General features: G+C 37.1%; 1 protein-coding gene across 1 annotated transcript in view; it reads left to right on the top strand.

The window, feature by feature from the left end:
• Positions 1 to 24,390, top strand: part of SMYD3 (SET and MYND domain containing 3) — a 382,457-nt gene that overhangs the window by 25,940 nt on the left and 332,127 nt on the right. The window contains exon 2 of the mRNA XM_083857103.1: positions 18,697 to 18,760. Coding sequence (XP_083713229.1) covers positions 18,697 to 18,760 — 64 coding nt within the window. The remainder of the gene's footprint in view (positions 1 to 18,696; positions 18,761 to 24,390) is intronic.

Raw genomic sequence — 24,390 nt, 5'->3', positions numbered from 1 at the left:
TATAGTGTAACAGCATGTGAAATAAATTCTTGCTATTACTGCAGCTTTGCCTGTTACAGGAGCATTTTTGGCTTCTGAGTCATTGTAAATCATTGGAAGCAAATGGAATAATGTGGAAATAGCAGTGATATGTGCAACAATTCTCTGTCCTTGTGATCTTAAGTTTCAATTTGTCTTTATGTTTTTTGATTATTAATCATCTTACTGCTATTTTAAGGTTATCTTTGAGAACTCTTGGCTTCAACTCTCCATGCATAAGCAATAAATACCCAGTTTTCTATTTGAGAGAAAGCAAAGAAATTTTACTGTGGATTAATTCTTGTTATCATTGATAGCAAATGGTTGAGTGCAGACCCAGAATCTATGATAATAATGTAATCTGTTTCCATTTGCAACAGGCTTTTATTATTCATTTTTGTAGACCATATAGGAAGGAGTATGGGCTACCATTGATTAGTCTGTAATTAGTGCTCACAGGCAGAATGCTTGGAGCCATGTTGGAGTGGAAAATTTATCAGTTATTAAAGGCTGCATGACTTGTGTAGAGGAACTAAAGTGCAGACTCCAAAGTGTATTAAATTGTCATGTTTATTATCTACCTAAATTCTACTGTGAGTTGTCCAACTGCTTTATGTGCAACTGTTCCTCAAAGTGAGGCAGGAGTATCGTGCATTTTATTTGTAACAGATTGAACATGAGGCAATTATCAGTAAGCCATTTGATGGTTTAGCTTATTCCCCAAGTCAGGAAGCTAGAAACAGGTATTCTGTAACAGATTGGGAAAAGGCTTTTCAAAATGACCACATCATCTGTGCAGATGCACAGTGGAGCATCTGTGCAACCTTCCGGCAGTCATTTATATACATTAGTGAGAGCATCAGTCTTTGTGTGACTCCTCTGGAGCATGCAAACACAGCTCAACTGTTATTTTGCTGAAAGATTTTCTTGCCAAATTTTGCTATAGTACATCATGGGGTAAGACACAAATGGACCTGAGATGAAATGCCTAAAGAGCTTATCTGCGAGTCTGCCTTATTGATCTGACTCGTGTTTCTTCTAGTTCTTCTTCCTTAAAGTATCAAACCTTCACAGGTTAGCTACATTTGTCTTTCTTTAAAGCAGTTTTCTGTGTAGCACTAAATTTAGTCAAGCTGCCTAATGTGTAATGCTAGTGACACTGATGGGGCTTAGTGGTATTGTTGGTGTTTGAGCTCATTGAAGCCTCCAGCATATAAGAGGATTTTGTGGCAGCAGTGACTGGTTGCAAGAGAAATTTGGAGTGCTCCAAATTGCACCTGTGGAAGAGGCAGCAGGTCCTTGGCAAGCAGGGTGCATTGTCCACCTGGGCAGTTGTGTGCATTTCTTGTGGTATTTGCTGGCTGAACTGGTTGAAAGGCAGAGGGATGAAGGTGATGTTGCTCTGAGTCTGGCCACGTTGCCTCTCTCTGCAAATGCTGGTCTGCTGCCAGGGTGGGTGATCAACATCTGTGGCTCTTCCTCTAAATCGCTGCCCTGGGCTCTTTTGAACTTGGGTTTTTTAAAGTTGCATGGTTTTCTTGTCTGCTTCTTTATTCCTGGCATTTGCTTGATGCTTTTACCTTGCTTCCTATTTCATTCTGTTTTGTTGCTCTCCAAACAAATAAATTCCTCCTGTAATACGAGTTCAGAATTGAAACTGATGCCACAGTACTTAAAAATTTTCAAGAATTTATGACACTGATCCATTGCATTGTGCAATGCATTCTTGCATTGTGGAAAATAATCAGTTGCATAGAATTCAAAACAATGAAGTGAGTGAAATTCATTGATACCTGTTCATTTAGAGGTTCAGTTGAACCTGCAAGTGATCAGCTGCAGGGGAGAAAATAAAGAATTCCCCCTTAGCCCCCACAAAGTGAGGGATGGAGGAGGATTTGGAGAAAACTCTCCTTCATAATTGCAAATATTGTATCTGAAAAGATAATCTTCTGTGTGAGAATGTAGGTTTTGAGGTTGCATCTTATATTTAAGCCATCACTGATACTTGAGCATCTATATCTAAGGATATGTTTTTCCTCTTCTTGTTACTGTAAATAGATACTGTCTTAAAATTATGTATTGTAATAAAGATTTGTATAATTATAGTTTGTCTTCATAGTTTTGTATCTTGAGCATGGAAAAAAACAGTGATTCATACAAATTTTCCAGCAGGTCAGTGATCATTGGAAGGTGTTGGGTGTGTAGTGGAATATCAAAGTCAGTTAAGGATATTCCAAATCTATAAGCTTTCTTTTCCTTTTTTGATATGATGAATGGAGGAGTCTCTGTCACAAACTCACAAAGTTATTGCATATGGATGTCCCATCCTCTTTGCTAAATCATTTCACTAGACAAAGAACTGCTTTATTTTTAGCAATATTTGTGTAGTTATTGAATGAATCAGTAATTGCAAGCACTTCTTTTTTTAATCCTGCATATAGTAAGTTTCCTTGTTACAGGAATTGCAAAGCAAACTAACCAACCAACCAAACATATGTATATTGGTTTTTCTTTTTTTATAATGAGGTTTAGTTTTACTTTTAGTTACTACTTTTTCTATCCATTTGTCTCTAACAATAAAATTTTTGAATGTCTTGATATATAAAGGAATCCTTTTCTTCTGCTTCTTATTTTGTTTTTTTTTGGTGGTAGCTTGTGTTTTTAGGTGGGATTCCCTCTTTTTTTTTTTTTTTTTTTTTTTTTTTTGTAGTATGGAAAGAGACTGTTAAAATGTGTCATGTATACTTGATAGTGTTTCCTTTAGAGTCTTCAGACAATTTGAAAGAACCGGATTTTGGATTTTCAGGTGGTGTATATATGCTTATGGATGCTAAATAATGATCTCTTCCAGCAGCTCTCACAAAGAGGGATCTGCTCTGTCCCTTTCTATTCACTCTTAATTCTCTATACTTGCTCTTGGATCCCAGAGTGGAAATTTGACTGTCAGTGTCTCCTGGATATCACCAAGAGGAATTGGTGACCCAGCTTATGTTGATAGCTGCTCACCAGTACAAATAAATGGTTTGTACTAATTACAGAGAGATTAATATGTATGTATATACATATGTATATACATATACACATATATACATACATATTCATATGTATGTATATATATGTATAGAGATGTATAGCAAGACCAGTGGAGTTGATGATTGTGAGATTTTCATTGGGCCTTATATTTAAGCAGAACAGATTGTGCAGATTGATCAGCCTCTGAAGTCAGCCCCGCTTTGGGCAGGAGATGGGACATGGTGACTTTTAGAGATTTGACCAAACTTTACTGGTTTTATGGTTCTGTGATTTCTGTGCTGAGTTGTGGTGTAAGCACCTCTCCACAGTTGCATGCTGCTTGCTCTTGGAGTTACGAGAGGTCCTGAGAATGGTCCCCACAGAACTTGATTTGAGTTGAAAACCTTTAGAAATCTCCCCTTAGGCTGCTCTAATCTATACCTGCTTTTTCCTCTTCCTTTTGTTTTCCTAGTCCTTGAACCAGACATGCCTGTAGCTTTGGTGTTTGTTGACAAATATGTCAGTGAGTCTTACTTTTGGAGAATGGACTAATTCCTGCCTATCATTATGCAGGTGGTTTGCTTATGAATAGCAATCACTTAAGCAGCTTTACGTTAGTGCTGAAGTTTTTGCAGAAGACTTTTTTTCCCAAGGTCACGTTTTGGGTTGTTTTTGTTACAAAATGTGCAACTGAATGTGTCTCTTTGCTGCAGGGTGACTAACTGAAGAGTACTGCAGGTGCCTGAAGCTTTAGACATGCTGGGGTAAATGCTGGTTTCAGCTGCACAAGGGCTGCAGCTTGTAAATACCCCATTTTCCCCACCTAACACCATTAGAAAGTGGGTTTTTTTCTGCACTGTGTTAGTGTGCAGTCAGTCTATTCTGGCCTCACCTGAAACCTAGAGGCCATGCTTCTGGTGTCAGTGCTAATTTACTTTTTCACTGGTCAGAGAAGAGCAATCTTTGCTGGAAGAAGCTGACCCAGTTGTGTGACTTCTTCTACTACTGCATTAATCCAGCAGTAGTGTAGTTGGTGAAAACTTTGTCAAAGACTTCATTGGTACAATAATAGAAGTCCATTGTGGAACACAGTCATGGCATTCCACTGTGAAGACTGGGGCTTTTGGACTTGGAAATCAGCACTGGAGAAAACACCAGTTCTCATTGCCAGAGTAGGTTGTTTTCCTCCTTTTGTTTATCTAGTTGCCTTTATCCAGTATTTTTATCTGCACCTTTCCACTCTTCCAACAAACATGTTTTCCACTAGAAAATGCTAATGTGTAGATTTTTTTTTGATGTATACATCCTAAGTATACTTTCATAAACAATTTTTTTCTTATCTTAGAAAATGTACTTAACAGTTTAAATCCAATAAGTATTTAGGGAATTAATTGGTTTCTTCAAGTCATAACTAGGAGAGTTGTTATATTTTTGGTAATTACACAGAATGAGAAAATTTTAAGAGTAGGAGAGATCCTAGAACAAGTAAATCCTTTTGCTAAAAACGTGACATGAATTCACTACAAAAATGGTCATAAACTGATCTTTGGTTTATGTTTTTATAAGAATTCTGGTTAAACATTATATGGATTATAGGATGCTTTATTCTGCCAGTTTCTCTGTTTGCAATTTAGGTATACTGAATATGTTATTTTAACACTACAGGAATTAAATATAATGATGTACTTAATTTAGGATTTAATTTTCTTGCCAACATTCTAAAATATCTGTATTTAAAAAAAATTCCAATTTTCTGTTCAAAGTCAACATCTCTGTGAAAATAAAAGCACCTTCTAAGGCCATGTACAAGTGTTAATAAATTGATAGTCTGTTTTTATCCTTAGCTAATGGAGTCCAGATCTCAATGACTTTTTTCTCCCAAATGTATGTTTTTTAATATGGTAGCACTACTAAGTATATAATAATTTCACTCTAAAAGAAAGTTGTACCATGTTCTTCTGGTGTCCTAAAACAACTGTTTTGGCATTGCCTAGTTTATGTTAATCTGTCTGATATTTTCATAGGATTTATACTTTGGTTTGGGGTTATGTGTTTATATATGTTAGTTTTAGCAGATGACCACTTATTTATTTAGGCAATATCATTAATAGTTCAAAAGACTTTTATCCCCAAACCCCTTAGTTTTCCAGACAGACCTAGAACATCTGCTTATAATTCTGTCTTGGACATTGCCAACACAAATTAGTCTTGGAAACTCTCTTCACATCTTAGCTTAAAATGTTCACAGGTGTTTTCAAGGTTCATGAGTTTTACAAGAACAATTAATATCAAATATGCTCTAATCCAGATTTCCACCCAAGTTTCTTAAAAATCATTACAAATATGAACCTGGCAGTTCCCTTTTCCAGTCAAGCAGGTTAAGAAATTTCTGCTGTCACTTACTGGTTGAGACACTTCTGCTGCTCACCTTACCCATAGTTTAGGATGAGGAATGTAGAAAAAATAGGATAAGATGATTCTGTGTGTGATTCATCAATCAGTTCCATCAGTCCTTGCCCTTTTTTTTGGCAAAAACCCTAAACTTCTGGAGGGTTTTTGTTTGTTTGTTTTTAGATGAAGGCAGTGGTCAAAGCCTCAGGGATTTTTTTTTTTTTAATCTCTTGAAGAAGGGCTCATCTTCAACAGTGCAAAGACGTAGTATCGTGCTGAGATCTTTTTATCAAATTAGGTGAAAAAGTAGTATTGTATGAAGTACAAAAACGTGGCCCTGATTCAAAAAAATATTCTGTGCCAATATCTTCCATAATATGCTCCCAATTTAAAGGTGGGAGACACCTGGCAAATATGTATCTATATGTTTATATATAATAGAGTAAAGGAAAGATTTTAAGTTTTGTGAATGTTTCTGTTGTGAAGAAATTCTACAAAATTCAGGGGTTACTGATGTGAAGCTAACACTTTTTGTTAAATACATGTAACCAGCATGCACTTAGCCTGACTTGAGCAAGACTAGTGAACAGCAGAGGGGATGCCACAACTCAGCCCTGCTGAATAAGGGAGTTGCAGAACATCAGAAATACCTATATAAGAGCAGACTTAAAATTCAGTCTGCATTAAGGAAGAAAACAAGAATTATTTTGAAATAAGAACACAGATTAATTAAAATATGTAATTTCTCTAATTGACTGCCCTGGACATACATTCTTTAAACGTAATCTGTTCAGCGTGAAAGGCGTCATATCAGTAGAATATGCACTACATGCCCTTTTCGAAATACAGTTTACTTTTAAATTAAATGACCCAAATCAGTGAGGATCATCTATGGGTTAGATTTCAGACTGGAAATCTGAGTGGTTCCTTGACTGAATGGAATTTTGTTCCATGGTTTGGAGCTGTGAAGAAATCTCAAAGGTTGTCCTCAAAGGTGAATTTTGCCATGGTAACAGGAACTGCATTGTGCTAGGTTAAAGATATTCTTTACCTTTTCGTCATTAGTGTTATCTTTCCTGTATTGGAATATTTTTATACTTTTTATTTTGTATTAGCAGAGTACTGCATATACATGCAGCACTTATAAATGTGTGAGTTCCTGTATTCCTCAGACAAATCTTTTAGTAGTGGGACTTCTTTTTGTGTTTGACTGAGCTGTGTTCCCTTTGCCACTTCTTCATGAACCCAACTGATCTCTTTTTCAGATGGTGTATTTGGGTTTTGAGAATTCCACCAAAAGAAGTCAAGTGATTTTGTGTGGAATCCTTATATTCATCTAAAACTGTAGATGTAATTTGTGTTCTTGTAGCTGTTTTATTAATCTATGTGAAATTAATCAGCAGCATTAATCCACTTGCTAGCTGAGAAATACCCCCAGTTATTAACAGCCAGCTGTCTTGATTAAAATGAAGCAAACCAGAAATCCCTAACCCCCAGACTACACCTGCATCTCCTACTGTTTATGCTGGCAAATCTACTTTGCTTTTTTTGATGAGACATTTAAAAATGGCCTTCTTGAGTATTTCCTGCACAGCCTAAGGAACAAGAGAGACAGAGGTTGAGTGTTTGTCTCTCAGTCTCCAAGTCACTTGGTCTTGCACCTGTCCTGTGGAGGAACATTTTCTCCACATCTCTTATGTACAGCTAACACATATTGATGCTTTCATAAGAAATATTCAAATTAGTTTTACCTTAAGTAGTTGTTGCAGTCATATAACAACAGTATGGACTCAGCATAAGCTACTTAAAGCTGTTGGCATGCTGCAGTGTGTTTGAGTGAAGCGTGCACAGGAGAACATCTGGCTCTCCGTTTATAATGACAAAGTAAACAATTTGGATGTGAAGTTTGACTGGAGACCAGAATTCAAGCAGTAAAGTAAGCTAAATGTGGGGTTTATGTAGATCCCTCTGTTACTGTACCAGCCTTTCTAATGTGCACGTCACTTGTGTGCATCGACAGAGCTGTTGAAGGGGGCAGGTGCCCAAGATGGTGAGAAAGCTCTTCTGAGTTTCACCATGTTACTGCAGGAGTGGTGGTGGATGTTCAGAAACGGTGGTGAGTTAGAGTGCAGCATTTTCAGGAGGAAATAACAGATATTAGATGAAAAGTCACAATAGGAATAAAATGTCAATACAGGTAGTTTATGTATGGATAAGAATATATTCATGTATATTCATGCACTTAAAAAACTTTTTATTTTGCAATCTTGATGAAAGTGAAATTTTTATAAAACAGTGTGGTTGTGACGGATCATTTCTTCCTGCAAGCTTTTTCAGCTCATTGATTTGAGGCATGGTTGACTTTAGAGATTACCAGAGGCTCATTTTTCTCAAACATGTACTGCAGGCATTTCTTTTATTCTGCAAAGCAGAGCATTGCTTTTGGTTATTTAACTTTTACTGATACTTGTAAGCCATATCAGCAGTGGCATACATTAACAAAATCTCCAGCTCTCTCCCAGCAATTGCCTATCACAATAAACCTTCGCTTTCTTCCTTTGCAAATAAGGAATAACATATTTCTCATTTTCCTGTACTGTGCTCTGCAGAGTCTCATTCCATGGTTGTTGAACTGAAACAAATAATCTGATTTCACTCATGACCCATTGCTGAAGCTGTGGTATAATGATTAAAGGCTCATATTTCTTGGCCATGGAGAAAATGAAATTTAACTGAAGACTTATAATGATGTAAAAGTAGTACCTTCTGGAACATAAACCCCAATTTTAACTAGGTAATTGTGCAAAATCCATGGCCAATCCATATCAATTTGTGATTTTCCTTATTAGTTTAAATCTCCTTGCTGTGTCTGTGCCTGTTTGAAGCTTTATCAACAGCAGTGGCAATTTCTGAAATGGAAAGGTGCACACTGATGCACAGTCATTGCATCAGTGTCATTATCTGTCATTGGGACAAATCAGCAGGAAGGTAAACTGCAATCTCTTATCTTGTGACACATATTATGGCTTGGCAGCTCCTCTTCTTTTAACATTTGCTATGGAATATTGTAAGAGAAATGTGAGAACTGGTAGCTAAGTGTGGCGAAGCATGCTGCATGTTGAAATTCCCACGACTTAATTAAGAAATAGGTTTTTAAATTAAAATAATAGCTTTAGATTTTTAAAATAACTTGGTTGTTTCTCATGTTGATGCAACATCACTATTATATTGCCTGATAAAACGAGCTTGAAATGGAGATGCTTTCACTTAAAAATACATGGGAATTTTTATTAAAAATTCAAGATGGAGCAGAAGTAGTTCCAAAAGTTTTATCTTCATTTCTACATTTCTGCAAGAATTTATTAAAACTTTTTTTGCAAGTATTATCTGTGCTTCTTCTCTAAAATAGTTTCAGGGAGACACTAAATTATTTTGCCATTTCCGTAGTTTAAATAGGTTTCTTTTTTGAAGGTATTGACTGTAGTCAGAAGTGCGGCAATACTAATTACAGAACCAGTTTGTGGGAGAGGGCTGCCATTTACAGGCATGCCTGAGCATGTGCATATCTTCAAACACATCAGTTGGTGAGATAGAAATTTTCAGGGTTACTCCTGGGGTTTGATGCCTTCCTAGTCAAACTGTCAATTCTTTGAGAGGAAAAAATTTTACTGAAGCTAGTGACGACATGGGGCTCTAAAATACATTTTGGAATTGGGCTGGTTTCTTAAAAAAGACCTTCTTGCTGGAAATGGGCAAATTTTAAAACTTTGAAGACTATATAGGTTTTGTTAACTGAAAAATTCTGTAGGATGTGTGGGAAGTAGACTTAAGGAAATTAACACTAGGGCTCACAGCTGTTAGATTATAATTACTTTTTATCCTTGAAAATATATGGGTGTCACTATAGTTAGAGGCATTTCTTTTGGCTATGTTTTTTCTTCTCTACTGAAAGAAAGGCAAAGAGAAACTTGATAACTGCTCTTTGAAACCAAAGAATCATCTATTACGCTTTTAGCCATCGGATGTCACCAGAGTACAGAGAGTAAGTATTAGATGATGTGGAACTGATTTATGACTTCCCTTGGCTGTTGATTTTGGACTGGGAATGCTCCAGCCCTGGAGAGGCTTCCTCAGATCAGTAGTCTCAGCATCTTGGGCAGTTTCATCATGTCTGTAACTCTCTTAAATTCAGAATATTGAGCATGAAATGGGTTCAGCACCTTGTCCTGCATCTGTAGGGGCATTGACACCAGTGAAGCAGGAGAAGAAGCAAACAAGAGGTGAACAAATATCACCACACACTTCAGCCTTGGTATGACCCTGCATGTTACAGGGGCATAATTGGCACAGGCCTTGGAAACCACTTGTGTCCCCAGTGCACACGTTGTGCTGGGCTTGCGAAATAGCTCATGTACCCCATTTGCTCCCTGCTGAGGGTGTGGTGCCCTACCAGGTGTGTGGGGCATGGCCTCTGCTCTGCCAGGTGCCTTTTGGGCAGCCCTGAGCACTTCCTGGGCTTTGCTGCAAGCACTGAACCTGCAGTGGCTCAGCTGAGCCTGGGGGTGTCTGCAGGACTTTCAGTACAAACAGGTTAATTAAAGCACAGGAGACCCTTACAAAGACCTTTGAGAACCAGATGTGGCTCCAGTGAGTCTTTATGCTTTGAGACGTGAAAAGTTTAGTGAGTATGTTTTTTAACATTTCTTCCAGGCAATGTGGCATTATAAATGGACTTTAGGGCATTTTAGTTGTAAAGTGTAACTTTGAAGTTTTAGCTATTATATGTATAGTTCTGCTTGAAGGTCTTGTTTTCCATCAGTAACAGTACAACGCAGGTCTGTGAAAATAACAATTTGGTTTTAACTGCCTTATAGATAGTAAATATATATATATACACACACACCTATGTTCTGCATTTTCTGAATAATTTCTATGTAGTATTGCTGTTCCTATGCAAATATGAAATACCTTCATTCTTACTGGTGAACATTTCTGAAATTAAGCATTAGTGTGGGACCTGTGGAATCCATCTTTCTGTGATATGTAAAGGAAAGACAGAGGAGGGAAGACATCCCTTCTGTATTGACAGCCAGAATCCACTTCTCACTTGTTGGAGAAACAAGTGAGAAATGTGACATAAGAGATTTTATTTAAACACTTGATAGGAAGAAGCTTTATAAAATATTTTCAGAACAATGCTTGGAAGTGCCACTCTGATGTGAAATAAAAATTGCTGGAAGGAGTGTAAAATGAAAAAGGATTTGAGCCTGGTGGGGAAAAAAGTAAGACTTCTTGGAGATAAAAAGCAATGCCTTTGTAATCTAGAAAAGGAGAAAGAGATTCTGAAATGGGAAAGGTGTTGAAATAGAGTAAATTAGAGAAAAAATATGAACAGTGACGAGCAAACCAAAATGCCTGCAAAGCTGGAGATAATGAAATAACAGGAAAAGAACCGATAAAATACAGAAAGTTTGAAAAAAAATATGATGGAATGTGTAAGTTAATGGCAATTTAAAAGATTATCCATCTGACTCGACACAGAGAGATCTGCTTAGGCAGCTATTTGTAAATTCATTGTGGGTGTTTATAGATTTACTAAAAGTGATCTTTCTTCAAGTTTCCCCAGTGTCTCACAGTTGTGTAGAGTAGTTTTTGGGATAAACAGTGGTACTGTCAGGCTGCATTTCTAAGAGGTGAAGATGGACTCGATAGGAGAAGTGCTTTTGTCTGAGGGAAGCTTATGTGCATTTAAAGTGCATCCCAAGGGAAACAGTTGCAGCAGAAAACCATCCTGCACTGGAGGGCTGGATAGAAGTGGGAAGCAGAATTACAGATGTCAAGAACATTTTCATGTCCTTCTCACGTAGAAGTTTTCATTGGGATTTTATGAGTTCACGACAAGATCACTTTAGATGTCTTATGAGACCTCATGACATTAGATTGCACCTGAGCTGGAAACAAGCTGTTTCTCTGCCCTTTTTGCTATTTGATAGAAGCACATTTTTCCTGTGTTTTACTCCTGTTTTCTATTTTGCAGGTTATTCAGCTTATAAGTAAGCAGAACTGACTATTCTGTCCCAGTCACCTATATTTGAATCTTAACTTGGATATTATCTGACCATAAGGGCTAAACAAGTTGAAAATGAAGAGTTCACTTGATGTATATCTTTTCCCAATTCTACATCCACAGGGCAAAAAGCACTGGAATTTATTTTGAGCCTATCTGTATTATTATGTCTGTCAAAGATTTTTGGCTGAAATATTTTTTCATTCATCACTTTCAAAATGTGTTCCCTAGGGAATGAAAGATCTTTTGGGCATAGGTGTTCACATTTGGAAAAAGAAAAGCAAGTGAATAGGCATTTCAGGACCTTTAAAAACGTTTATGCTAAAAATATAGATGTGGTCAAGAAGGGAAAAGAGAAGAAAAGCTCATGAAGATATTCTTGTCTGAGAGGGTCAGAGAGGTTTGTATTTCATTGAAAATGATACATCTATATGATCCCGGAGGTAATACTAGCAGGATGTAAATATTTACATCAGTATGATATTTTAGAGTAACAGCTTTGTTTTGGTGGAACATTGACCTATGGGTTGAAGAAAAAGCTACTTAGATATACAGCAGATTAATGAACAAATTCATCATTTTTATAGGGCGAAATGAAAGATGGGATGTTTTATTATACTTGGCTTCATTGGATTTTAACCACATGTTCCAGAAATGAACATTTAAAAATACTGCCTGTAGCTTTTTTTTCCAGGTTTCTAAGTTATAAATATGACCTTTTCATATTTTGAAATATAATCTTAGTCTTTCACAATATTTGGCTTTCTTCTTTGATTGAAATCCCAAGGTGGAATGAATGTCCTGTGTGACTGAAAATAATCTGTTTAAGCCTGAAATTGCTGGAGGCGTGTTGGCGTGCCCACTGCAGGGAAACCTTGCAGATGGCCTTGATTTGAGGGCAGCCGTGTCCAAGTACCTGTGCAGGGCAAGGGGAAAAACTGCCACAGACAGTTTGTAGTAGTTACCTGATGCTCTTGGAGGCAACTTCTGCTGTGGTGCTGTTCCAGTGCTCTCAGTGGGGGACAGCTGTGAGTTTTGCTGGGGAAATAATTGCAGTATTTTCACACAGCCACTGATTTCAGTTGTGATGGTGTTTGTTTTATTCATTGTGAACGTTGATGAAGTGTGTGTGTTTGTACCTATACTGTGTGTGTACTTATATAAATGTTAAAGGCATTATAATTCCAAAGTCAGTCTTGTCTTCTAGATCAAAAAAATTCACTGTTTTGGGATATGCTAAATGCTTCTCCTAAACAAGTTTAAGGGCCTTGTGCTACTGAAATTCCTTCTAAGGTAAATCTTTTGGTTTTCAGTAGAGAGATTTTTCTTGTATTTTCATGTGTAGGTTAGGATGAGAAGTAAATGTTGAATGGAGAAGTAGAATTCAAAGGTAAGATTAAATTTCGTGCCAATTTGAGGGCCATATCTTTTGGTATTCCTTCCTGTAAGTTCCTTCACTAATTTTATTGGAAAGCACCACATCTGAAGCTTTTCACCATTTACCAACTTAGTGGAGAAGGGTATAATTCTGTTCTTGGTTGTATCAGAATTAATACTACACTTCTAGCATCTCTATTTTCAGAAAATCAGTGTGGGGTTTTTTTCAGTTTAACTATGAGAGCAACATCTCTTTGTGGCTCCAGATAACTTTCCAATTTCAGCAAGGAATGTCTCACCATTCTTTTTTGAAATAGTGCAAAGTGGTTTTGAAAAATAAACACTTTTTTATCCAATTTTGGCAATACTTCAATCACTGGGTGAACACAAAGACCAGTTTCTACACAGAAGTAAATGAAATCTAGTACTTGGATTTTTTTATTATTATTATTATTTTAATTTTTTTTCCCAATCTTGACTTTGGCTTCTGCAACCTTCAAAAGAAGAAGAAACTAAAATTCCAGTGTGGATTGTCAGGAAAGCCTATACTGCAATAAAGAAATGACTGTAGACCCTTACAAATTTTATTCAGAATGTCTTTTTCACAGTTTGCAGACTAGATATTCTTCAGAAGAAAAAGTAAGATGCAGAAAAGAATGATGAGAGGTATACCTAAAAGCAGAGAAAAAATAAGATCCAGAAGCTCTTGTCAGCTGAAGTCATATGACCCATACATCTGTTGAGTGTATATTTTAAAACTAAACAGAGGCAGTACATATGTAAAAAATATTTGTAAGATTTGAACAGAACTGACACCCATTCTAAGCAAAAGGATCATCTTTTTCCTCATCCATTTGAATTCTGATTTTTCCTTGTAGAATATATGCAGAAATGTTTCAGGGTGTTAGATGTCTGGGTATAACAAGAATTACAGAAAACAACAGCAAATGGGCATTCAGGGTTACAGGTAAGACTTCAGAAACCAAGACTTAAGTTTTGGGGAGTCATCCTGAGAGTGCAAATTGCCTTTGTCAACAGGGTAGGTGCTTTGGTTGTTCATGTGTTTTCTCTCTCTCTCTCTCTCTCTCTCTCTCTCTCTGTCTTTTTTTTTTTTTTTTTTTTTTAACCTGGACAATGCAATACCACTTCTGTAGGAAGTTCAGGCAAGTAGAAGATATTTTTATTTGGAAATAAAGTAGGTGTGTTTTCCTTATATAAAAGGTCTTAGTTCTCACTTGAATAATGACTCTGATCATTGATGGTTAGCTGTAGTTGCTATCTTGTAACTCTAATTCTACCTCCAAGAAAGCTACTTCCCAGTGCTGTTCTTAGGTTAAAAATATTAATTTATATACTTAACACAATGAAGTGTGCAAGTGGAAAATAGGAGAGATCTTTTTCATTACTTTTAGGAGCAGGGAATTCAAAGGCTTCTTACCTGGTGTACTCTTGTTTGCCCAGATCCAGTGTGGGACCTGAGTGCAGTGTACAGAATAACCTTAGGGCAGAAAAGCCTGGCAGCTTTATTTCAGAGGCTGTGGGCTGTGGGGCTTATGGAAGATGTCTTCTGCTCTGCCAGCTCATCTGAGACTGCAGAGCAGTTCCAGAGTCCTGGCAAAGGGAAAGCCATGAGCCTGCCAGGCTGAGCCAAGTCAGCACCCAGGGCACCACAGGAGCTGAGAACCCCTGATGTGGGCACAACTCACTGGCTGCACAGTTGTTATTTGCCCAGGCCTTGGGTTTGGGATGTTACAGAGGGGTTGTGCTGCCTGGCCCTCAGCACTGCTCATCCTTGTCCCCAGAGCCACCTTCCCCACAGTGCCTGGTGCCCACGTGAGTCAGCACTGGGGTAACAGCTGAGAACCAACTGTGTTGCTACACCTCATTATTGGGAGAGAGGTGTGGAGAGAAAGCTGTAATTGCATTTAATGTAACTCCTGTGCTCTCAAATCTACCAGATGTAAGATGGCTGTTTGCTCTTCACAACTTTATTTTTATTATTAGAAGACAGAGGCATATTAGTTAAAATGATGAATGACTTCTTTGCTTACTGTAGGTATTGATTGCTTTCACTTTGTGACAGGTCTGAAATGCACATACTCGAGAAAATCCAAGTAGACTTCATGCACTTGACAGGCTTGACTGAATTGCAAAGGTCTAAGAATTTGTTCAGGAAATTAGTTCAACTTGACATGCATTGGAAAGAGCTGCTCTTTTCATTCATGTATACAGGGGAGGATTATTAACTGGAAAACAATATCAACAACAAAAATGCAGGAGGAGATTTGTGTGAGATAGTGCTGTTTTCCTGCAAGATGCGGCAGAAGCAGAAGTGTGAATAAACTACATAGAAAGGCATGTTGAACACAGTCTGGTAATCAGTTCTGCTCTATCTGACACTTATCTTGTGAGTAGGGCTGAAAGTCAAGTGCTTGCAATCAGTAGAGAAGTGTAGATGCATTTCCATTATAAATTAAGTAGTCTAATTGTATTTGGTTGACTTTTGTTGTGGTATTTGAAATTTTATTAGGCCATTTCCTGGCAAGCAGAAGTATTATGTGATGTTTTTAAAAGTACACATAGTTTTTAAGTTATGAGAGTGCAGGTGTGGACCTGATAGTCCAGGCAAACCCTTGTTAACCTCTTCACCTCCTTCTTAAGATTTTAAATGTGTGTTAAAAAAACAAACAAAAAACCTCAAAAACAAACAAACAAAAATTCTGGGGAGGGTGTGCCCACTGGGGCAATTCCTGTCAAGCTGTCTTGTTTTTTCCCTGTCTCATAAGTTTTCTTTTGTTTCCTGTTTTCTTTTGTTTCCTTTTGGAAATCCTTCTACCCACCTCTACATTTGAGGTTGTTTTTTTGCCTTCTCAGTACACATTGGAAGAGATAATTCTATGAACAGTGTTTGTAGACCATAATGATGGCAAGATTTAGCAATGACCAAATTCCTTAGAGGAAATATTCTTAACCTGACCATAATACTATGCTAGAGGTCAGTGGACAAGCCCTACTTTATGCATGTCAGTTTTGGTTTTTGTTGGTTTTGGTTTTGACTGTTTGTTTTAGTAATGGCTAAGATGCTCACTTGTGCTTGTTGTTTCATAAGGGGTTGTGGTCATTTGCAAAATCTTGTCTATACTGTGCTGGAAAATTAATAATTTTTTTTAATTACTGCATCTTTCCTTTTTTTGTTGCAGCAGAAACCTTTGTAGAGATTAAAGTATAACTGAATCCATACGTTTGAATTTTGTGCATTTTCTCACCCATGAAATTAGTCATATTAGGTGATATGCAGTAGGTACCTTGTAAGGAACCTGATACTATCTCCAGGTGAAGTTTACAGGTAATAAGAAATACATGAGAATATCTGATAGTGACATTAAAATTCCTTTAATAAAGCTTATGACATCAATAAAATACTGAGAAGGACAGAAATAAAACAGGGTAATTGCCTTACTTAAAATGTTCTAAAATACACAAATCCTCTATATATCAGTACATGAATGTGACTATAAAGGATTTAAGAGGTAGTGCTTTAGATCATGCTCTTTTACACTTAGTATGCTGTGTAGCATGATCCAGAGGTGTTATAAATACAAAGGAATTTTTTTTTTTTTTTTTTTTTTTTTTTTTTTTTTTTTTTTTTTTTACTCCAGGAGGGGGAAGAAGGATTGGAGGAGAAAGCAGTGATTTCATGAGCAGCTTTATTATGAAGCTCTCTGACAGGCATTTTACATCTACTTGTCATTCAAAGAAACCTCAAAGATGAATGGGTAATTCATTCATTAAATGGCACCAAGAGGGAGTCACTTTATTCAAATAATCTGACTAGTAGTGTCAGTTTGATAAAAATTCCAGTTTTGAGTGATGATCCATAGATTTTTGTGTATGTTTGTTACTGCAGCATCATTAACCCTTGGGGACAAAAGATACAAAGGATATAGCCCTGTAAAGTATTGAAGCTCTGATATGTCCACAAAATACTTTTCCCGCTTGTGAGACTTGAGGGAAAGGAGAGATTGGGTTTTGCTAGAGGATGCTCCATTTTCTGGTGAGCCCCTACTCTTCAGTTTTGGTGTCATAGCTAAAACAAGTGGGCTACATTGTTTATCTAGAAGTTCTAAATTGAAGTTTGTGGGCATGTTGGTTCTGTCTGATTTGCATGTGACCTTTGGATAGTGTTCTACCTTTTTGAAGTCACCCAGAGAAATTAAGATTTGGGGACAGCTGAGTAGTGTAAATAAAAGAAGGTCATGTTGTAAAGCAGTTGGTCTGGGAATCTGACTATATGGTGTACAGTCTCTAAATGGCTGACAATAGCAGAGAAGTTTTCTTTTGGAGACAGCAAATTACATCTTTTAATTGCATCATTTGGGAGTGCAAGTGAGAAGTGAAAAGGTACTGATATGCAGACACCCAGTATCTTGCAAAGTCAAATCCTTCATTTGATTATTTAAACTTGCCCCTTCAATTTGAAGTAGGATGTTTTAGACAGTTATTTCCCAATTAAATTGGAAAACTGAATTAAGCTATATAATAAGATTTAAGGCAGCTAAATGTAAAACACTGTAGCAACACAAAGGTACCACCACTAAAATTACCTTTAGAAGGGGACAGTGGCATGACTGACACCTCTTTCCTTGCCTTGTAGAAGGATGGAGAAGGGGGTACTGAGGGATAACTCCTGGTGATTGTTGGGTGTAAGTGAGCCATGTTCAGCCCTGTGCGGCTCACGAGGCAATGGTGGCACCCAGTGAGGTTCCTGTGCTTCTTCACTAAGGTCAGAGGGGTGGCCAGGAGGAAGTCTGAGGGGAAGTAGTAAGGGTTGTGCTGTCCACAGAGCCCGGATAATTGTTGTGTCTGTAATGTAAATTGCCTGCCTTTGGTTTTAACAACAACAAACCATATACTGTGTTCCCAGCCTAATGAATGACCATAACCCACATAAGCAGCCTTGCATGTTAAGAACTGAAAGTGAACACTTTGCAGTGTTACCAGAATAATGCATCATGTTCAGTGTTTTCTACAGGAAAATGAAAGGGAAGCCTCAAAATCTGTCTCATTTCTACTCATCTGAAGTAGATATCTTATATATTTGAGGTACAAGATTTGTTCTGTGTGTGCTTTCACATTTAATGCTTACTTAATGTCTAAAAATGTACATAACTTCAGTGATGTTTTCTTAAGATGTATAACTAAATTAAGACAGTATCAGAAAACAGTACTACAGTCAGGAGGTGCTTTTAACCTTTAGATTGTAATGTATAGGTCTGGTAGTTCTAGTTTTCATTGGACTTTTATACTTCCTCCATGAATTTTTATTTTGTTTTCATTGTCCCCTGATCAGAAGTGTTTCCTTAGAATAGAAATTTTTGCTAACATGTCAACTTTGGTCTATGTTGTAAAGATAAAATTTGATGTCACAGCAGCAGGTTCATATCAAGGTCTTGTTTAAGACAGATAGGGATGCTTGCTTGCTTAAGACAACACTCAGATAGTAAATAGATTAGCTAGCTGTATTGCACAGCTCTAATTATGATGTTATCTACAAAATCAAACTCCTCAGAGTTACAATGACATGACAAAAGCACATTTGATAACTTTTCTGTTGATCCAAAGTGGCCCCAGAGGTGCTGAGGGACACAAGTAAAGCGTTGTGACTATAGCTTTGAACATATCTGTGCAATTTATTCTTGTGTTGCAGTGCATTTTAGACTACTCTTAAGTTATTTTTTGTGACTTGGAATATTTGTAAATTACTAGTTAGGTAAGAAGGATAAATACAAAATTCCATCTGTATTTATAACCCTTTATTTTTTTCTAAACAGGGATGGAAATCTGCACAGGTGCTCTCAGTGCAAGGTTGCTAAATACTGTGGAAGCTCTTGTCAGGTAAGATGAAAAATAACAGCTATAAAGCTATTTAAGAAATAAGCACTTGAATAATTTTTTACAGTGTTGCCATACATTTTGCATGTTGTCATACCTCCACACTGCAATTTAGTTGTAGTTTTGGACAGGCTGGGTAAACATGCTGCCTTGTTTTATTTGAGTATTTCCATAGCTACAATATAAGATTCTGATTAGTACAAAAGACACAACTAAGTTGAAATGTGTGGTATTTGACAGTACTTGGCGAGAGGGGGAGGGATAATTCTTTAAGCTTCATTGTCTTAGCTCTAAGTCAATTTTGCAGTAAAACAAGTTGTATTTCAGGGGTATATTTTATTATAGTAAAGTCTATATTCCAGTTTTTTAAGAGGAAATAAGGGTCAAGAATGTGTTGAGAAGGCCTTAAGGAAAACTGCATCTCTAAGGAGGTTTTCAAAAAGCAAAGTGGTGCATGGCAGGAGGACAAGGGACAACAGGTTTAAGTTGAAAGACCAGAGGTTCACATGGGATACAAGGAAAAGCTCTTGACAGCCAAGAGGTGGGACAGACTGGTCAAGGTGTTAGTGATCTCTGTGTTTGATGGTTTGGAGACCCTACTGGATAAAGCTCTTAGCTGGGTCTGACCCCAGAGCTGACCCTGCTTTGCAACTAGAGATCTCCATAGATCCATTCAACCTCACAGGATACTGTGATTCTATCCTATGAATTTTTTCAAAGGTAAAATGTTCTCAAACACCTAAAATCTTAACTTTTATATTTGAATAGATCTATAGGATTGCCTTATAGAACACTTTAACTTTTAAATGGTTCCTCATAGTTTTGCACTGTGATTTTTTTTTCTTTTTTTTTTTTGGGGGGGTCAAAGGGGTGAGGGTTGGTAGTGGTTGGGTTTTTTGGGGAAGGTGTGTGTATGTTTGTTTCTTTTTTTCTTTTCCTAAATGGAGAAAAATGAAGAAAAGCAGCTACTGGTCAAAGCAGACTAACAGTAATACTCTATAACTTTTTAAGTTAAGTCTTTGACATTCCAGTGAAAGCATCGTAGAATGGTTTGTATTGGAATGGACCTTAGAGATCATCTAGTTCCATGGGCAGACACCTTCCACTAGATCAGGTTGCTCAAAGCATTTCTCAAAGCATGCCATTCAACCTGGCATTGAATGCTTCCAGGGATGCAGCATCCACAACTTCTTTGGACACCCTGTTCTAGTCCCTCACCACCCTCACACTAAAGAAGTTCTTCCTCATGTCTAAGCTAAATATACTCTCATTTGAATCCATTCCCCCTTGTCCTATCACCACATGCCCTTGTAAACTGTCCCTCTCCAGCTCTTTTGTAGCCCCCCCGCTTTAGGTACTGGAAGGCTGCTGCAAAGTCTTGCAGCCTGTCTGCATAGGAGAGGGGGTCCAGCTCTCTGGTCATCTTTGTGGTCCATCCATATGGACTGGCTTCATGTTTTTCTAATGTTGGGGCCCCAGAGCTGGAGGCAGAACTCGAGGTGGGATCTCAGCAGAGCAGAGTAGAGGGGCGGAATCCCCTCCCTGTCCCTGCTGGCTATGCTGCTTTGGATGCAGCCCAGGACATGTTTGGCTCTCTGGGCTGGGAGTGCACATGGCTGGGTCATGTTGAGCTTCTTGTCAACCAACACCCCCAGGTCTTTATCCTCAAGTCTTTCTCCTCAGGGCTGAACTTGTCACATATCCTGTGCTTCTATAAACAATTCTGCCTTAATATAATCTGTAGTCTCAAGATGCCACAAATCCCTCCTTTTGGGAATTAAAACATACAGGAAGGGAAAAAAGGAAGATCTGTCATTTTGATTCATTGTATGGCAAATGTGTGCCATGTACATTAAGTGCTTACTATAGACTCAATAATAATGCCACAGGTAGGTTTATTATGGGACATCATAAGGAAAACGTAGCTGTGAAGACTATAAAAGACCAGAGGATTTGCAAGGTAAGTTTAAAACAAATGTCTTCTAAGAGACTCGTTGGTAAAACTTTTGTTGACAGGTCTCTAATGAGACCTGCAAAAGTAAATCTACAAGGTGTAATGCAATAACCTGTTCCAACTTAGGTGTAGAGGCAATGGAGGTAGGAACTGGAGCTTCCTCTTTGAGAAGCACAACTGTGTGGACATTCTTCAAGGATTCATAAGGGATAGCCTGAAGCCATCTTGAGTATCTTTGCTTTGTGCTTCCAGCTCTGGGGTTCACATGCTTGAAGTCATCCATAGTTGTAGGTAGGGATTTCAGTGAGACAGGCTACTGCTGCTACAGTAATCTGCTGTGTATTTGCAGTTACATAATTTCTTGAATTGTTTATATATTAAAAAAATTGAATTCATGTATGTAATATCTTCTGATATCAGGTAGCGATAGAGAATAACAAGAAAAAAAGAGGTATTTTGTTGTCAAAGCAGTGAATTAATTGAGATTGAAACAGGTGATACAGATAAAACTGAGACCAGGCAGATCTCTTTGCTGTTGAGAACTGTCCTCTGATTCATTTGTGTTCTAATAAGCCAGCTAAACCATTGTGCTGCTCTGGTTTTATAGCAGCTGTTAGGAAGACTAAACCAAATGCTTTGTGCCCTACTTAGCCTCTGTAGCTTAAGTGCCATTCATTTATATGTGCACTTCTAATTGAACTAATTGGTCAACAAATAAGCAGCAGGGTATTGATAAAACTGCATTTTGCACATTTAAAAAAGTGAATATTGGCAAAACTGGACCATTTTACTTTTAAAAATACAGATAACTTTGAAATGCAAATTATGCAGTTGAATTTGCAGTTCACACTTAGTTGCAGAATGATTTGATTATTTTTGGATGTGTGATACTACAACTTGAAACACAGGCTTAAAACCTGTTATTTTTCTGGAGTTTTGTAATTAATACATTAAATGAAATCAGAATTAATATAAAAATCTGACTTAAAAAAAAAAAATCTCAGTAGGTGTCTGGAATAGAGAATAATCAGTAGGTGTCTGGGTCTAGAATAAAGGTGAACTTTGTGAAAGAAACTTCAAGTAAATGCAATGAGGGGTTTATATTTCAGAGTGTACCAAAAATTTTTAAAGCTGCAAATATCTTGTAAACATCTGCATTTGTTTTAAAATGTCAAGTGGTACAAAAAGCTGTCTTCAGGCTAACCTTAAGGAGAAGAAATAGTCTTTGGAAATGTCTCTCTTTGTGGAACTTGCAGTGAGAATAGTTATTTTTTAAGGGATATATATGCAGAGCTGGTAGTCCTGTAGAAAACCTATATACAAATCAAAATATCCAGTTTTTACAAATCTCCATAATGTCTGTTTTAAACATTATGAGTGAGTTGTTCCAAATTTCAAAAATTCCCATTATTTTTCTTTTTCAGGCCAGTCAAAGCTGTTTTCACTTTTACCACTCTAATTTAATTTAAAAATATTAGAAATGTGGAACTGGAACTTATCACAAGAGATCCTTTAGAGTGACCTTTAGGTCTTTGCCCCTATTTGGCATTTCCCTGTTGTAGCCCCTTTTCCATTTATTGATGTCTAATTCCATGGGCTGCCTGCCTTTCTAGCATTGTTATGTTGTCTGGATGTCTCTCCAAAGGTAGGGTTATCACATCTGCTGCTCCTCATAGTGACTATTGTGATCACTCCTGGCAATGTTTATTTATCTGGTGTATCCCATGGATTGGGGATCAGTGTTATAGATGATAATCCCTGAAAAATGGAAGAGTAATTTCAGGCAGAATTCAGGATGCGATATTATCAAACATTATTGAAATAATTTAGTAAAAGTAAAATGTCATAATAAAAAAAAAATACATTCTGTGAAAATTCAAATAATCCTTTGGAAATTACAGATTATTTGCTTTTAACAGATCAAAACATTCCAATGGATTTGCACTTGGGATACACTGAGGTTGAAGGAGAGACAGTAATTTAGGAGGAGATAAACAGAAGGATATTCTTTCCAAGTTCCTAAGTGTAGTGCAGCCTTGAGGAGGAGGGTTTTGTATTGCCCTGTACTGTTCACTTGCCTTTCTTTGCCTCCTTCTATTAGTGTTCATTTCTAACGGGGAAAAAGAAATCTTTTCAAAATTGGAAGACCTTCCTTGGCATGAAGGGGCCATGTCTCTGCGCTACAATGTTTATACTCCTGGATATAGGATATGAAAACCTTTACTGAAAGCCAGGATACACAGAATTAAGAAAACACTCCCACCAAGAAATGTGGGACTAACAGAAGTCCAACCAATAAGTATTGTTAGAGACTGCCTTTAAAAATAGGTCTCTCCAGAACCACAAATCTTTTCATGTTGTCCTATAATTTGTATCCATGTTGTATGGATAGTAAGAAGATATATTGTTGAATTTCATTATGTTTAATGCATTTGGAACTTTCCTCTCTCTCCCTGACCATTTGGGAATAAGTAATTGAAAGTCCCCATTCCAGCTCCTTCTGCAGAGGAATCAGAGTGATTCCTTTTTGGCATCAGTTTTGGCCGAACTGCTGTTTCACGAAAGGCATGTGTTTGAACTATTCTTATCACATGGGAATACTCTCAAAGAAACATGGCATATGATGCTCTGTGGTACAGCATATTTCATCTCATTAGAGCTATATTGGTTGGGTAAGTTATTAATCATTTTTATGTCACCTCTAGCATGCTTAAAATTCTGTGCAACATTTATGTAAAGGAAAAAATTTGACAGATAAAAGCTTACTCCTAGGAACATTTTTAGTTTAGGTTAGGTAAAAAATGCCAATATAATTGTATTACAAAGAATGATGTCTGGACATTTACAGGCATGACCTTGCTTTTCCTAGACAAAGATAATTCTATTCAGCACTAAATACTTAACTTTTATTTGTCAGACAGTATGTGACACTTAACTGTATTTGGATTAATGCTGCTTTGGTTTCATTTTTTTCCCCTTGCAGAGTTATGGGTAAAAGAAATGAAATCACAAATCTCTCATGTATCTGAAAGAAATAAGAAGTTCAATTTATTTATTACATGTAAACCACAGGGGGAAAAATCCTGAATTAAATATAATAAATGCTGGTGCTGAAACTTCCTGAAATTCCCTCACTTAAATGCAGCTTAAGAAAAAATTGTGTGATTGCCTTTGGAATCCTTATAACTCGCTTGCCAGCATCTCCAGGTCTGATGTGCCCTTACACATAGCTCTGCCATTTTCTCTTTTTTTTTTAATAGCTGAACGTGTACTTAACATTAGACAATAATTTTTTTCTGTGGCACCCACCTAACAGAAACTGTTTTTCTCGGTTCATCTTTTCCCCCTTACTGTGTATTTGTGAGAAAATGTGACCTTCAGAAGCCCTTGGTTCTGAGTACTTGTCATTGTTTTTGTTGTGCCCTGCTCTTTTGATTTGCTTTTAAAACTATTTGAAACAGCTGTGTGACTTCAAACATAAACTGTGAATATGCAAATAAAATGTGTAAATATGTAATATGTTAATGAATGGACTTTGAGTTTTTGTATATTATAAACAGAATTTTCTGCTTGTAGAGACAGAAGACAGGAAAAAATGTGACCAGAAATTTTCTTCCAACATGTTTCTTTAGCTGAAGACTCATTCTTGCTGCTCTTCTGCACTAATCTTGGGGCAAAA

The sequence above is a fragment of the Zosterops lateralis genome (genome assembly GCF_965231275.1).
Source record: "Zosterops lateralis genome assembly, chromosome: 3".
NCBI lineage: Eukaryota > Metazoa > Chordata > Aves > Passeriformes > Zosteropidae > Zosterops > Zosterops lateralis.
This window is presented reverse-complemented; position numbering and strand designations above follow the sequence as displayed.